Below are 16,500 nucleotides of genomic sequence, written 5' to 3' on the forward strand. Positions count from 1 at the left end.
TAATGAGATACTTGAGTGTGGCAGTGGATAAAAGTAGCCTACCTGTGGTGATTGTTGTAAAAAAAAATACATGTTGTGATGAAGTGTTTTTCCTGTTTTTGATTTGCAGGTTTGCTGCTCTCACTGCTGTCTGATGCATTAAAACACAATTCTGTGAGGTTCATATGACCCTGATAATACTGCGTGTGATGGGCTCAAGTCTCCTGAGATCAGAGGAGTCAAAGCCCAGAATCCAGCTGTCTGCTCTTTCATTTAGACACATGTACAACCCTGCAGACACAAAAATCCATTTCACAACCAACAGCTGAAAAGTGAACAGACTTTGGTGTTTTACCAACTATGTGTTTTGAAAGGCTTACAGAAAATGTCTGTCGTCACATCTATTGGAGGAAATTGCTTTGCATTCTTTTGAAATTTATTACAAAGTTCAGATCTGCTGAATACACATTATGTATTTTAATGGCATACCAAATGACAGGCCAATTACATACCATGAGGAAACTGATAAACACTGATTTCGAACACACCGTCTGATTCTATTCATTAAATCATTTGAAATAATTCACTAACAGTTGTTGCTGTGCTCAACAACCACTTACTTAAAGGCTCCCAAATATCATCTTTATTGCCTTCATACATTTTGTACATATGGTTATGGAGATTTAGTTTGTAGGGTGAAGCCATGTTGAATGAAACACACAGTGGGACCTGTCCTTTGACCACCAGTCTGTTTTTTTTTTTTTTTTTTTTTTTTTTTTGCCCCATTTAATGAAAAGTTATGCATGGCTGGGGGGATGGTGATGGGTGCATCTTATCTCCTTGAAAATATAAAACGCAGACGGAGCCAGGGCAATCAGTACCCAGAGCATTTCCCATGCATCCACACTTCTTCTGAACAGGTCCCACAGTGCATTTCTACCTCCAACGAGCACATTATTACTATCTAGGAAATGTGCTTCATCCTCTAGGGTATGATAAATTCATTCCACCCCGGACTCCATGTGCTTTTTACTGATTAGGTGAGAATATGAGGAATGCCAAGCCAGCCTCTCATTCTATCTCCCATTCCATTCAGGGCATTCCCATGAGTAATATTCTGATGTTTATGAGCTCAAAATGTCTTCAAAGTGTTGTAGTTATACATTTCTGCCATATTATGACTGAATTTTCCCACAGAAATCTGATTAATGGAAAATTGCAAGTTTAGAAATATGGAAAATGTGAAACGCTCACCACAAAGTTAAATACTGAAACCTCTGGGATTGCTGTCATGTTTCCTTCATTCTTAAACTCAACAGAATGTTCTTCAAATGTATTATTTGCTCGAGGATTTTAGTAACCACAATGGCATTCAGCCAAGAGTCAACTATAAAGATATATTTGAACAGAATGTTTCAACTATATTTCTTCATTAATGTCATGTCAAGGAAATATTTCAATCAAGACAGAATTTGGTGGCAAAAAACATATATTTGGTATTTAATTCCTTGCATTGTGTTTCACTAAAGCTAACCTAGCCTATCTTTCCCCCCCCCTGGATTCATCTATTTGTAATGTGTGTTTCATGTCAGAAGAATTCCTTCAAAACCATTTAAACATCTTAGCATGTAGCCTACCTAATGAGGGTGGTTTAGTGAATGTCCAGAGTGTGTGATGGAATAGACAATAAATAAATGATTTATATACAGTTTTTATTTGTTTAATATTTGTAAACATAATCATATTTTCCATATTTACTTTTTTATTTCACAGTTTTGATGACTTCATTAACGTCCAAGTCCTAGGGGAAAAAAAGCACCATCCTAAATTTCCTGCATCTCATCCAAGGAAAAGGCTTGTGACGTCGACGTCAGCCTGCGGGAGCCGGATATCCGCCATGACCGGGAAAATCCCATATTTGGGCATTCTTAGCAGGAGTAATGGCAGCTTACATTGTATGTGAACGGCTAGCTAGACGCTGAATATTGAGTTAATGATCGATTTTTTGACATTGTCATCCCACGATTGAGACGGATAAGTGGTCGATAGGAAAGTATATTTTTTAAAAATGTCAAAAAGCAAATGTTAGGGACGTATCCGTCAAACCACTACCAATCCGAAACCACTTAGCACGGCTTTAGCATCCTCGAGACCGTTTCCTATATTTTTCCGCTATTCGCAACCCTCCGACGCATAACCGGTATCGTCCGAGCTCCATGCCCGAGCAAGGCCCGAGAATGAACTTCTCCCTCGGTGAGTTGTGCTGGCTCTTCTGCTGCCCGCCCTGTCCGAGTCGCATCGCGGCCAAACTAGCGTTCCTGCCGCCCGAGCCCACGTACTCCATCCACACGGACGCGAGCGGCGCGACCAGCCTGCATCTCACCGAGCGCGCCGACTGGCAGTACTCGCAGCGCGAGCTGGACGCTGTCGAGGTGCTTGTGACCCGAACCAGCCGCGGGAACCGGGTCGGCTGCATGTTCGTCCGGTGCGCGCCCAATAGCCGCTACACGCTGCTGTTCTCTCACGGGAATGCCGTGGATCTGGGCCAGATGTGCAGCTTCTACATCGGCCTCGGGTCCAGGATCAACTGCAATGTGTTCTCCTATGATTACTCGGGTTATGGCGTCAGTACCGGGAAACCCTCCGAGAAGAACCTTTACGCTGATATCGAAGCGGCCTGGCAGGTTCTACGGAACAAGTGAGTGTTATGAGCAGGTGCTTCTGTGTTTGTGTGCCAACTACGATTGTCTTGCGGGATGTTTTCATGCATTGCACTGTGCATATGTATTCCAAAACATTGTCTTTCCTTCTGCAATTCATGAATGAACGGATGTAATGTGAAATGAGTGAATGTTATTTATTGGCTCATAAAGTTCCCTATTTTCTTATTTGATGTGTTTTGAAAAAGATCTGCATTCTCGTTGAGCTCATCATATTTCATGAAACGCCGAGAAACTGTTGATCAGTTTGTTTGAATATCGGTTATAAAAAATATCAAACTAGTGCATAACTGTCTATCACCTTTGCGACTAAAATTAAGCATTATTACTGTTGTTAATTTTTGTAGTTGTTGTAATGTCAAGTAAAATTCTGCATATCGCTGTCGTCATTATTGGCATCAGTCATAAAAAGTAGGGATGCACGATGTATCGGCCACCATATCGGTATCGGCTGATATATGTTCTTTGCAAATATTGTCGTTATCAACCCGGTAAGATAATAATTTGGCCAAGATATTAAAGCCGATAAACTAAATTATGGTTTATTTGCTTCAGCTTTGATGCGTCAGATGCACACCAATCGTCATGATGGTTTTGAATTGCTTGAAATATGATTGAAATCACTTTAAAAAGTCTGCCGTAAAAATTGTGCGCTTTTAATGGTGAGATTTTTGGTTTTTGTAATCAGGTTTTCAAAAATTATATGGAAATTTAGATTTAGTTTTAATCTGCCAATATATAAATTATCAGCTTAATCTGCCAAGCCAATATATCAATTATCGGCCAATATATTAATAATTATCGGTATCGGCCAAAATTTTCATTTAATAAAAGGGCTATGAACCCGTCCTACCCGTTCACACCAAGGATGACAAAGTTAAAGTTTTAAAAATGGTTCTTAATTTCAAAGAATAGCAAAGTACACAAAATGGCAATAACAATATCATTAGAATCACTTTTTCACATTATTTTTTTTTTCCAGTTGATGAATAAAAACATTGACAGCCAATCAGAATCTGTTTGACTTTAAAAAAATTTAATATTTAGAAGAATATCAGTAACCAGACAGTTTCTGGTGTCATTGACTTCCATAGTATATATTTTTTTCCTACTATTGAAGTCAATTAGACCAGAAACTGTCTGGTTACTGATATTCTTCTAAATATCAGAAAATCGGCTGAATGGATTCGAAAACAGTAAAACTCGACTGTTTAACTCTGGGGGAGTGATCAAATGAGCCTATTTCCAAAAAAAGTGGAGTATCCCTTTAAGGGAGCTTGAGAACATAAAGTGGCAGAATAGACCTGCAGTGTGCACTAATAAGAAACAATGCTATTGTGCATTGATATGGGTGCTAATAAAGTTATCATTATAATTATAGTTCATATATAATTATAGTTATCTTGTTTCTTTCTTTAGTGTCCTGTTGATTTAAGTACTTGGAACCTCTTTGAACCAGTTCACTTGAGCTGAGTGATGACATAACTAAGTTATTGCATAACTACTCAAAATCGCATCACATCCTTGTCTGTGAGGCTTGTAAATTTTAATAACTTTTAACAGCAAAAAGATTTGAAAGTTAGAAGTCGAGTCTCGACTGATGTTTTTTTTCGGCTGGTGCTCATACCGATGTCTAAAACAGTGACTGATGGCTGATAAGATCCCAATATTATTCTCTATATAGGCTAATACAATTGGTTGTGTAAAGTAACTATCTTGTTAAAGTGAATGGCCATTTTCAAAACGAAAAACTAAGTGCTAATTAGTAATTGACTTTTTGAAGCTGTAAGTAATTTGAGGGAAGTGGGGAGAAACCGCTTCTGGTTATTTGGTCGATATAAGTCACCAGAAGTTATGATGGAAAAAAAATGTGGGAATCAATTCACATGTGATGTATCTGTAAATAAAACATTTTGTTTTAGACTGATAGTGCAAAGTGAAACAGGAATGGGATATGTGTCAGATGAATGGCAGTCTGGCTCTTGGTTGGAAAGTCTGTAGACTTTATTGTATTTTCTATGCTGAACATTAATTTAATTTGATAAAATGTTTTAAATAGTGCTGAGAGCTTTGCAGTTTTATTGGTAAATCTTATCAAATTAGCTTAAGTTTTTAATAAAAATGGGATGTGTAGTATTTATCAGATGCTCTCTTTCTGCTGAAATCCGTAGCGCTTTCCACATGCAAATGTCTGTTAGCTTGTGTGTGAGATATTTTCCTCTATATTGATTGGTCATCATTAGGTCATAGTTATCTGCTGGTCTTTAATGTGGATTCAGCCTCAAGTTGTTGAGGACTGAAGTCTGGTGCTCTAATGGGTTCTCATTAGTATTATCTCACTACATTTGTTTTGATTGTACCATTGGCTAAACCTATCAATTAATCAGTCTGAACAACAGCTGACCTCATATTTTGGTCCACGGACAGCATTTTAACCATTGGACTTTCTCCTAACCACACAGAATTGTTTTCTTCCAGAGGCAAACCAAGACAAAATGCCTTTAGAGACTGTTTTATAATCCTCCTACAAACTCATTAAAAAGATGTGCATTTGACAGATTGAAGACAATTGCATAAGGTGGCTTGTCTTTAGTAATATATAACAGGGCATGTTTACACTAGGGAGAGTAAATGTCTGTAATTATTTTTGAAGTAGGAACATTATCATTAGTTCGCACATCTGGCAGCGGAGGTTGGTTGAAAACAAAATATAAATGGCTTGGGTTGTTGCTCTGTAGGCACTAGGCAATGTAGGGATGCACCGATACCACTTTTTCCAGAACTGGGCCTTTTTCTCTGCATTTGTATTGAGAAACAAAATGAATCGCGCATGCGTCGTGGAAATCTAAGGAAGTCTCGTTTCGGACCTACAAGGAAGAAAAGGAATAGTCGAATAAACTCGTTATTTTTGTTTGTTTTTTCGCACAAAAAGTATTCGCGTCGCTTGATAAACATATAGTTGAGCCACGGTAGTCACTTGGGATATTTAAACATTTTCTTCATTGACTTTCTGGGCCGTCAAGAGGCAGTCCCTTAGGAGCCTATGTGGTAGTTATACAGCTCTCAAATTTAATCAAAAATATCTTCATTTGTGTTCCGAAGACGAACGAAGGTCTTACGGGGTTGGTACAGCATGGGGGTGAGTAATTATTAATGACTTAATTTTCATTTTTGGGTGAACTAACCCTTTAAACTGTTGAGTTTTACCTTTTTTGAATCCATTCAGCCGATCTCCGGTTCTGGCAGTACTGCTTTTAGCATAGCTTAGTAAGCATACATCATTGAAGTGCACAAGATCATTAGCATTTCTCCCAAAAAAATTACTAAAGTGTTTCGATATTTATCCTATTTAAAACTTGACTCTTCTGTAGTTGCATCATGCACTAAGACAGACGGAAAATGTAAAGTTGCGGTTTTCTAGGCTGATATGACTAGGAACTATACTCTCATTCCTGCGTAATAATCAGGAAACTTCACTGCCGTACCACGAGTGTAGCAGGCGCGATGATTACACAATCTTAGTCCCGGTCACGTTGGAAGCTGGGGACTATATTCAGGCGCTGCGTCATAACATTGAGCTACTCCATGCACTCTCTAAGAATTGGGTCAGTGGTTCAAATGTAATACCAGTGAAATTTCTCAGTTCTCTATTAAAATTTTGATACTACAGCAAAACTATAGCCTAATTCTTGTAAATTTGACATTATTAAAGATAAGTACATTAACAATCAAATTACAATTAGTTTTCACAAATAAATGGCTATGAAGTAAACCATGTTTGGTTTTTTGTTTGTTAATCAAGCTTTCCAGGAAATCATTAGGAAGTTAAGTAGTTTCATTATGGCCATAAGGAAGCTCAAAAGTGCTTCATAGCAATAATCAATTATTACAGAGTCAGATTCATAGTTGGTATGTTCATTTACTGTTATGCTCATGTTGAAACCATTCTGTCAAATTTCGGAAGTAGCACCATGTTTTTACCATTCACTTTGTTGTTTAGTCTTGTTCCTGTTGTTTCTTTACATTTCAAATCTAATGTACAAGCTTATGTATATGTAGCTGTAGTGTAAATGTATTAGTGGTGTGCACGAATATTCAAATTTTTTTAATATTTGATCTCTAATTATGATTCGAAAATTAAAATACTATTCGAATTTTACTATGTTGCTTTGCTGGCTGTAAAAGCAGTGAGTCCATGATAAATCCTGAGCACTATCTCGCAGTTTAATTAAATGCACTGGATGGCACTGTGGAGTGTGTTAACAAGTTGTCTGTATTTGATCACAATGTTGTCGTCTGCCTTGCGAAGTTTGGAATTACTTGAAAATGATCTTACTAAATGGAATTACTTTTGATCAAATTAATGAATTAATTAATTAAAAAAAATAATTAATTAATTTATCGGAGGTATCAGAGCATATTTTTTTCTCCCCTCCGATCTAGTGTTCTGGGCCAGTATCGGCATGATAGCGATGCTGCCGATCAGATCGGGACATCCCTAATATATATATATATATTAATCCCTAATAATATTTTGCGAAAATATTAGTGTGCCTTAGACTTCTGCACAGTACTGTAGTGCAGTGGTTCTCAAAGTGGGGTCCGCGGACCCCTGGTGGTCCGCGAGCTAAAGCCAGGGGGTCCGCGAAATAATTTACAACCTAACGTTTTTTTCCATGCTATGAGTCATGTTTTCTTTATCATCTGAAAACATGCTGTTTATTCCTAAGTAACTTATATAAAGCATTTAACATAAAACAATACAAAGTAGACACTTAAAGTTTTCTATAGATAGATAACCTATATCTGTGCGTCAAGTAGATTCGCTGCTGTTGATTTTGCGGGACGTGCGCCAGAAAGGAGACAGAGAGACGGCATGAACCCGCATCCGGTTCTTTTCTGTATTTTTAAGAGGCATGACATTTTGTAGTCATTTATAATGTAGCCTATACACAAATAAAAAATGGACACTTTACCGTTTCGGATGATGCACTCTCGTCTTATCTATGACCAAAAATAAGAGTATTCCTGTTTCCACTGCTGAGGAAAAATTCCCATGTAATTGCGCGCCGGCGTCTCGCGTGCGCGCACAATAGTCAGTTCTAGCACTGCTACTGTAGATTTGACATTAGAAGTCTGATCATTATCAAAATAAAAGTGCATAGTGACAGGGCCGTACCCACAACTGAGGTTGCAAGGATGCACATCGCGATGATACTGACCTTCTCGTCTGAGGTGCTTCAGCAGACTAACAACGATAGCTCGTCAATGTCAAAATGTTTGAGTCGGAGTGAACTCAAAGTTCCCCGCACGACGTTTCAGTCAACGGTCATAAAGTGCGAGATAAGATGTAGGCCTTAATTAACATAAACTAAACAGCTGTTTTAGATAAAAGTTTTAAAAAACGACTGAAACAATCAGTTTGCAAAGTATTAATCAAGCTCAACTTTAACAAAGGAAAAAGCAGGTCAAAACATACTGTGCCCATGAGATTAACATTATGGATTCATATATTTAACATATACTGTATGTTTTTTTTAGCTAATTAGGCTACAGTAGCTCAAATTAACAACGCACGCACCTATTAAACATAATGCCATTATCATTGTATTTATAGGCTTATGGGCTTTATTTGTGTGCAGAATAGGCCTAATTATTGAAACATTTCTCTTTTAAGGCCATTCCTGATTGGAATATGTGATTGTGTTTCGTGACATCTTGACAAAAAAAAAAAAATGTATGCCACTGACTGACATGCTTCTACAAAATCTATAGTTATCCAATTGTGGGGCCTTAAAACACCTTAAAATGCACATGTGTAGATCAAGAACATCAAAAATTCCTAAGTGAGGGATCCTAAGTGATTCCTAGCAAGATCACTTTCGTTACCTCAGTAGGCTATTTAGAAATTCCTGCATAGTACCCTGGGTGGAGACCATTCATTTTGTGCAAAAATATTTCATTTGCCGCTCACACATTAACTTTGTGCTCAATAACTGTTATAAATATGAGGGGGGTCCTTGGAATTTTTTTTCCCCTGAAAGGGGTCCCTGGCACCAAAATGTTTGAGAACCCCTGCTGTAGTGGTGTGTATATATATATATAAATATATCCATCCATGTCTAATGTTGGAGAATTTCTGCGACTCTTTGTCATGGAATCTAGTCTACTGCGCAAAAGCAAAGTATTGGATGCAAATGTGCTTGTGCTGCATTATAAGTTGCAGTCTGAAATGATCGTATAGCTTAAAATGTTTCCTTGTTTTATTTATTTATTTTTTTGTCCTTCCTCCTGTCGGTGACTTGCAAAACTTCTGCATTACTATACTGTGTGCACTGCAGTAGCCCTTCAGGTTGACTCGTTTCCACTATGACAGCTCTCCCCTGAAATTGATCTGGTGATGTACTGGGTTTTGAAAGTATGACAGAATGGCTGGGCAATGTGGCAAAAAAATAAAATCTCGGTTTTCTTTTCTGAGCGATTGACCAGTTCGCAATTTAATTTTTTAGTCATCTTAAAAACATTACCAAATGTGATTTCAAGTTACATTCTCTTTATTAACCATTAAAAAAGTTCTATTCCAAGTGCACCACATCTGAAGTGATAAACATGGCTTGTTATTTGTTAAATGTCTTTGCAGAATATAGGCACGAAATATGAAGGTGAATATTGTATAAACTTATCTTAAACAAAACTTATATACTCAAAAATAATGAAAAGCAAGAAAAATGCTAAGCATTTCTTTGTCAAAAAGTAGACATTGATTGGGTCTCATTCACTAATGTTTGCTTGGATTAATTTGTATTTGTACGCACAGCAGAACTTCTCATGTAAAATCTCTGTCGGTAACCAGACATTTGATGGACCCCATTGACTTCCATAGTCAATGGGGCCCAGCAACTGCCGTATTGTCAGCATTAGGGATGGGCAATGATTAATCGTGATTAATCACATCCAAAATAAAAGTTTGTGTTTACATAATATATGTGTGTGTGTATAATTAATTTGTATATATAAATACACACACATGCATATAGATTTAAGAAATATTTGCAAGTATATGCTTTATATATATTTATACATAATTAATAGAGCCAGACCGATATATCGGCAGGCCAATATTATCGGCCGATATTAGGCATTTTCCAAACTATCGGTATCGGCAGTTATATTGGCCAATAAACGAATATTTCAAAAATAAAATAAAAACGGACGAAACACGCTTCAACCATGTCATGTTGGAGTGTTAGAATTGTATAGTTTGTCCACCAGAGGGCACTCTACACAGACCCTGTTGGCAACACTTGTTTATAACGCGCAACACATTCTAGCTAACCACAAAGCTAGCTAATGCCACTATTATCAATGGAATTTAATGAGCTTTGTTAATTAATTAATGAGGTTTGGTTCCTCCTCTGTTCTGTTGCGACAATAAAAGAAACAAGTTTCTTTTTGAAATGCATTATCATATTATTTTAATTGAAACTCATATATAAATACAAATAACTAATGTTAGGGAAATCTGTTAATGTTTTGTTGTGCGTTCCTGAAAAAACTAAAATAAAAAATATCGGCCGATATATCGGAATATCGGATTTTAAAACCATCAAATATTTGTATCAGTAACGGCCTTCATAATCCTTAATCGGTCGGGCTCTAATAATTAATATTATATATAAATATAAATATTTGAGATATTAATAACATATTTTTCTTAAATATATACATGAATGTGTGTGTATTTATATATACAAATTAATTATACACACTACACACACATATATTATGTAAACAAACTTTTGTCATGATTAATCGTTGCCCATCCCTAGTCAGCATGTCTAATTGTAATATTGCCTGACATTTTTATTCAAAACTGCTTTTTCTCAATTTAAAAATAATAAAATCGTGGCAAAACATTAAATTTGAATTAATCAAAAAAAAAAAAATCTGAAAAATTGCCCAGTCCTATGATCTGACAGGGTAAATCAAGCCGGAATCTGTTGTATGCTGCTAGCGTAACAGTAGTAAGTAATGACATTCTCTACAGACGTTCTCTATCAAACATTTGCTATAGATGTTAATGTCATGTTTGTTTGCTGATGCAAAGATCATAATCACACTGAACTGTAGTTCAGAGTTGACCGAGTAATTTAAAATTCATTGGATTGTGAAATGAGTTTAATATTAGGTGAATGCCTGAAACAACAGTCCGAGGACCCTCAGTGCTGCCTGCTGATTGTGACATTTTAAAATGGTTTTATCAGTTCTCCAATGTTATTGGATAGAGCTTTTTAAAACATGTTTTTTTAAGAAAAAAAAAATGTAATTGGAAAGAAAGCCATTAGTCCAATCGCTTGGCGTAATGCTCGGCCATCAACAAGCCGTATGATTTGCCGTCGGTGTCTAGCAAAAACTGTGCAGTACGACACACATGATGATGAAGTATAATATGTTTTATATATTTTAACTTTTTGGTGTTCGTTATGCTTAGCAATTGACATTCTCCAATATGGAGACAAGTTGATGTTTGTATTCAATGCAAAGGTGGAAGCCTTCAAACTAATTTGAATAAATTAAAACTCATTAAACTGAGAACATGGCTCTCAGTACTTTTATTAATGCTAATCTGTTTTAAGTATTTCCATATCAGCACCTGGCACCTTTTTGAGGCCATTTTCTCCTTCCAAACATTTGCCCGGATTTATGCGGGGTGTTTGCTCAAGTAAGATAATGCACAAAGGATTTGACTTTTTAATGTGTCATTTACCTCCTCTGCGCTTCCTCCTGGGGTTTCTGGCCATTGTGCATTGGCAAGTCTTATGGAACGTAATGCATTTCAAATAGGCAGAATTACTTGGACAGTCCAGAGGAAAGTCCTTTTTTTTTGTCCTTTTTTAATGCCAAGGTCTGTTGGGAGCATTTTCTCCAGATTTAGTATGACGAGCAGTTTCTATAACCATAACTTTGTGCTTCTTGCCATTAATCTGTTGCAGTTTAAGTAACTTGTGAAATGTCTTATTCATTCAGCCAGCAGTGTTTCAGTCTTACGACCCTCTTCAGGCGATAATATTGTCTGTGTTCTCTGCACCTGCTTGTTTCTGTCCAGGTTTGTGCTGGGTAGCAGGGGTTTATGCACATAATAAATTAACTTTAGAGGCAAAAAGTGCATCAATTAAACATTCCTTAAGTCATCAGAAAAAGGAAAAACTGTTCCCCATAACAGTGTTAACTTAAAGTGTTCATTAAAATCAGCCTGACAGTGCAGGTTTCGCCGTAGCACTCCCAGTGTCTTTCCTCTTGTGAATTATTTACAGTGCACCTAATGAACCAGACAGAGCTGCCACGGGATGTTGGATGGCAAATTCTGAGACTCGGTCTGTTACCTGCATGTCCAGGGCTATAGTTGAATCTAGTGCTAAACTTGAGATTAAAAAAAGGTAAGAAAAGTAGTTGAATATTGGCACATTTTTCACTTTTGTATCGTATTTATTTTCTTCTCAGAAGTACAAGGTAAGGTTTCTTGGATCACAACTATAATTTAGCTTTACCTGATTAGTTTCCACCCTATTTCTGATTTCTTTTTGCTACCATACTGTAAAGATTTTTTAGAAATTACCTTATGATTGGCTAACATTGTTCATCAGGATTGGTCGAGCTGCTGATTTCTGAAGAGTTGTTGATTTATAAAACTATTTTTTTTTAAAGTACTATATATAAAAAAAAAATCTTTGTCCATTGAAATCTCATTGCTTTGTTTTGCATTTCATGCAGTCCTTACACTGTAAAAAATTTGGAGTAGGATTTACTTGGAAAAAACCTTGCTAAACTATCTCACTCAGAAAATGCTAGTAAATTTACAAAGATTTGCCAAGTAAAAACCTAAACATATTTATCAGTAGCTTTAATTAGAAATCTCTAAGTTAAATTTACTTGGAATATGGAATTAAGTAAATTTTGTAAGTAAAGTAAATATGGCGGTAACATTTGATGGGTCGTTTTTGTGTTTGAATGTCATTTTGAGCAAAAAATTTACTCGAAATGTCACAAAATGGCAATTTACTAATACTGACAACAAAAATCAATGATAAAACAGTGTAACTACAGCTGGAAACCAGTGAAAAATGAGCCTCATTAATTATTCAAGGTCCAGTGCATGATGGGAACCCCAGTATCAGAAAAGTTGAGTAATTTTTACTTAATTTTATTGAGTTGAGATTTACACTTTCATTTCTACTGGCTTGAATTAAGTTCTGATATGGAATTTACTTAGTTTTTTAAATTCTTGTCTGAACTAACTTTTTCAAGTAAATTACATTGGGGTTTTTTTTTTTTTTACTAGTATTTACTTCACAAAAAAAATCTTTTTTTACAGTGTAGGCAGTGGCAGAGCTGGATTTCTCTAGTTTGTGATGGGACAAATTGCTGCAACTTGGGAGGCTTTCACTGGAAATGCGACAGTTGCCTTGGAGTTATGGCACTTCCACACACGTTTGCACATTTTATTCAGCTTTGCTACTGTTGTAGCCCCAGAGCTTGAGAGAATGAAACAACTCTAAAAGGTTTTAGAGGACAAGGCCATGATTACATTGTATGACATTGTACAGCAGGTATATTGTATGCTACAATGTAGTCAATACAATAGTATTCTTAACATGGCGTTACATAGACACAGTGAGCAGATTTGCTTTGGCGAGTTTGCTGTTATTGTTTAATGTCCTTGTGTTAAGGACAACAAGATGTCGATCAAGCTTTTCCTGAAGCTATATGCAAATAAAACAGTATTTTTCCACTTAATGATTTTATGATGCTCCTATCGAACCATACGATCCACTCAGAATGCGTTAGGCTATGCTATAAAAAAAAGCATACAGCCCCAAAACGTTCATCTCTTTGATTTATTTACCTTCAAGGTTACTGTTTCAACTGCTTCAAAGATTTATTTTAAGGCAAATTGTTTGCATGTCACGCGGTCCTTAGGCGGTTTCTGTTAATAGATATTTCTTGGTAAATTTCCCTATTATTATATTTGAGGAAGGCTTTAGAAAGAAATCCAATCTATTTTTGCTCTCTCTTGCTACTCTTTGCTTTAAATTCAGTTTCCCTTTTCACTAGAATGTTTTTTTTCCTGCTTTTAAAGGGAAAACTTCCTCTGTAACTACTGTACTGTGTGCACTGCTCCCTCAGTTTGACTCTTTTAACCTTACTCTTTGCTGACAGCTCTGCCCTGAAAATGATCTGCATGGCTGATCAATGGTACACTCTTGGACAGATAGACTTTGAATTCTGGGATATTTCGTGCCCAGTTAAAAGTACGGAATGAAAATTTCTTTCCCAGCCTCCATGTGAATTTATTTGGGGGTAGCAGTAATTAAAGTTTACACTGAACTCACTGCGGACCATCTTTTAGCAAATGATTAAAATGATTTAAGTCTTCAATATTAAAAGCAAGTAAAGTTTGTATTTTCTGGGGAAAATGTGAGTTTTGCCAATGCAAAACTCTGCCACAATGCTAGTATGTTGAGTAGAATGTTACTTTGTGGTTGAAAAGGTTTTCTTTGTGGTTGCTTACTGGCAATTCTCTCAGATGTTATGGTCTATCGATCCCTCCTCGTCTGTAAGTAGAAAATCATAACCCTGCCCACTTAAAACAGTAAAGAAAAAAGAACAAATAATACAATTATGAGCAACACAACAAACATGCATATGAAATAAATAGTGCTTTTCATGTTTTCAGATAGGTCTAACTAGTGCTGGGTAGTCCTTATCACGGTCATATCACATATGACTTTTTTTTTTTCCTAAGCATGATTGGATTAACCACATTTTCTACTGATTGAGAGAGGAAATACTGTAGTAGATTGACTTATAATTTGACGTATAATTCCTTATTTTACGGTCATGAGTGAATATTGTAGAAGAAATCCACACTAGTATTATTACAGGTTTGCAAGACTTTTTAAACGTTTTAAATGAACAGGCTTTTATTCATGATCTGTATGACTGTAACTTGGAGACTGTCTGTCTGTGGAACATGCTTGGGAATATTTTCACAATGACTTTTCAGATTTTTGTATTAAGCATGCTCCTGTAAAGAAATTTAGGATTTAGTGGGAGGAATAACCCATAGTTTACTGAAGAGTTAAGCTCTATGATCAGAGAAAGAAATGTTGCATGGGGCAAAGCTCAAGCTCCAAATTCTACTGCTGACTGGACTGCTTTTAGAACCTTAAGAAATAAATGCACAATGCATATGCAAAAGCAAAATCGGATTACCATCTAAAAAACTTGGTAACCCCCAAAAATTCTGGAAGCAAATTAAGGAACTGTCTGCTCTAATTCTAATTCAAGTCTCCCACAACATAGTTTTGTAAATTCAGTTGAAATTAAAAACAAAACTGACATAATTGACCCTTCGCTAAGCCCCGCCCTCCCTAGTTACTGTTGCTACGCCTGTCTGCTCTAATTCTAATTCAAGTCTCCCACAACATAGTTTTGTAAATTCAGTTGAAATTAAAAACAAAACTTGACATAATTGACCCTTCGCTAAGCCCCGCCCTCCCTAGTTACTGTTGCTACGCCTGTCAAGCTTTTTTTTTTTTAAAAAAAAGCATTCTCTTACTTTGCACCATGGTCCTGGAATAATTTGCAAAATTTGTTGCATCTAAATGGTCTTGTCCCATTAAATGAATTTAAGGCCATATTAAAATGCCATATGTAACTCCCATATGTGACCTTTTCTTTAATGTGTGATGCTTGTTTGATTGTTTTTGAATATGATGTATTTGTATTTAAATTGTAACTGGTGTGTCGTCTTGGCCAGGTCTCCTTCGGAAAAGAGATTTTAGTCTCAAGGGACTTTCTGGTTAAATAAGGCCGTTTGTCCACCAAAGCGTGTTTAGCCAGCTGAAAATGCCAGACGCTTTGCTGAAGCGCAGCGTTTTTTCCGTTGAGACGTTTCGTTGCTATGATGCAGAATATGCGCAGCACAGTTAACTGATTTTGCAGATAATTTGTTTCATACTAAAAATGTATTTTTCATCCATTTTGTTCGGTTCGCTTTGTTGGTTGATGTCGTTGTATAGAAAGAATGTTGTGACAGTTGGTCAGTGTGGTTTAGTCCCGCCCCTCCTCCACTGTGATTGGACGGTTGGGTAAAAAGTGACAGTGATGAGCGCTGCATTTTATCCAAAGTTGAACATATTTCAACTCTCGGCGACCAGTAAAAAACGCTGGGTGCTCGGCGATTCAGCGTGAAAAACCGGTCAGCGCCTCGTTACACTCATGCCGTTTAAAAAACGCGGCGCTCCCATTGAAAACAATTGAAAACGAACGCCAAGCGCATGGAAATGCTTTGGTGGTCACATGGCCTTAGGTAAAAATAAAAACAAAACAAAAACATCTATCACCACAGAGTTCAAGAGTGAAAACAAGGGACTCGTCGTGCCGCGCCACGTTCCGATCATTATTAAAGCGTCATACACCGGTATTGCAGTATATAAAAAATTGACCATAACAAAAATAAACACTCAGTATGAACCGGTATACCGCCCAGCACTAGGTCTAACTAGTGTTGTCACGGTACCAAAATTTCAGTATTTGGTACCAATACCAGTAAAAATTCACGGTTCTCGGTACCAATTTCGGTACCAAAGCTTAGTTTAAATTTACATATATTTAAGTGTTTATCACGGTTACAAGTATGGAAACTGTAGCCTACATTTGCATTATAAACACTTTAGAAAAAGATTAGATAAAATGACCTAATATAAACAATAGTATACACTAACACATTTTTAAAGTT

At 36.6% G+C, this 16,500-nt stretch overlaps 1 protein-coding gene across 2 annotated transcripts in view; it reads left to right on the forward strand.

Annotated features, from left to right (window-relative positions):
* Positions 1-1,874: 1,874 nt before the first annotated feature.
* The window catches only part of abhd17c (abhydrolase domain containing 17C, depalmitoylase), a 44,975-nt gene continuing 30,349 nt past the window's right edge, over positions 1,875-16,500 (forward strand). For both annotated transcript variants that reach the window (XR_005622733.2, XM_039670372.2), the window contains exon 1: positions 1,875-2,677. Coding sequence is in view for 1 of the 2 variants with exons in the window: in XM_039670372.2 (XP_039526306.1) it covers positions 2,196-2,677 (482 nt within the window). In the remaining variant the exon portion in view is untranslated. The remainder of the gene's footprint in view (positions 2,678-16,500) is intronic.

The sequence above is a fragment of the Pimephales promelas genome, chromosome 1 (genome assembly GCF_988280905.1).
Source record: "Pimephales promelas chromosome 1, fPimPro1.hap1.1, whole genome shotgun sequence".
NCBI lineage: Eukaryota > Metazoa > Chordata > Actinopteri > Cypriniformes > Leuciscidae > Pimephales > Pimephales promelas.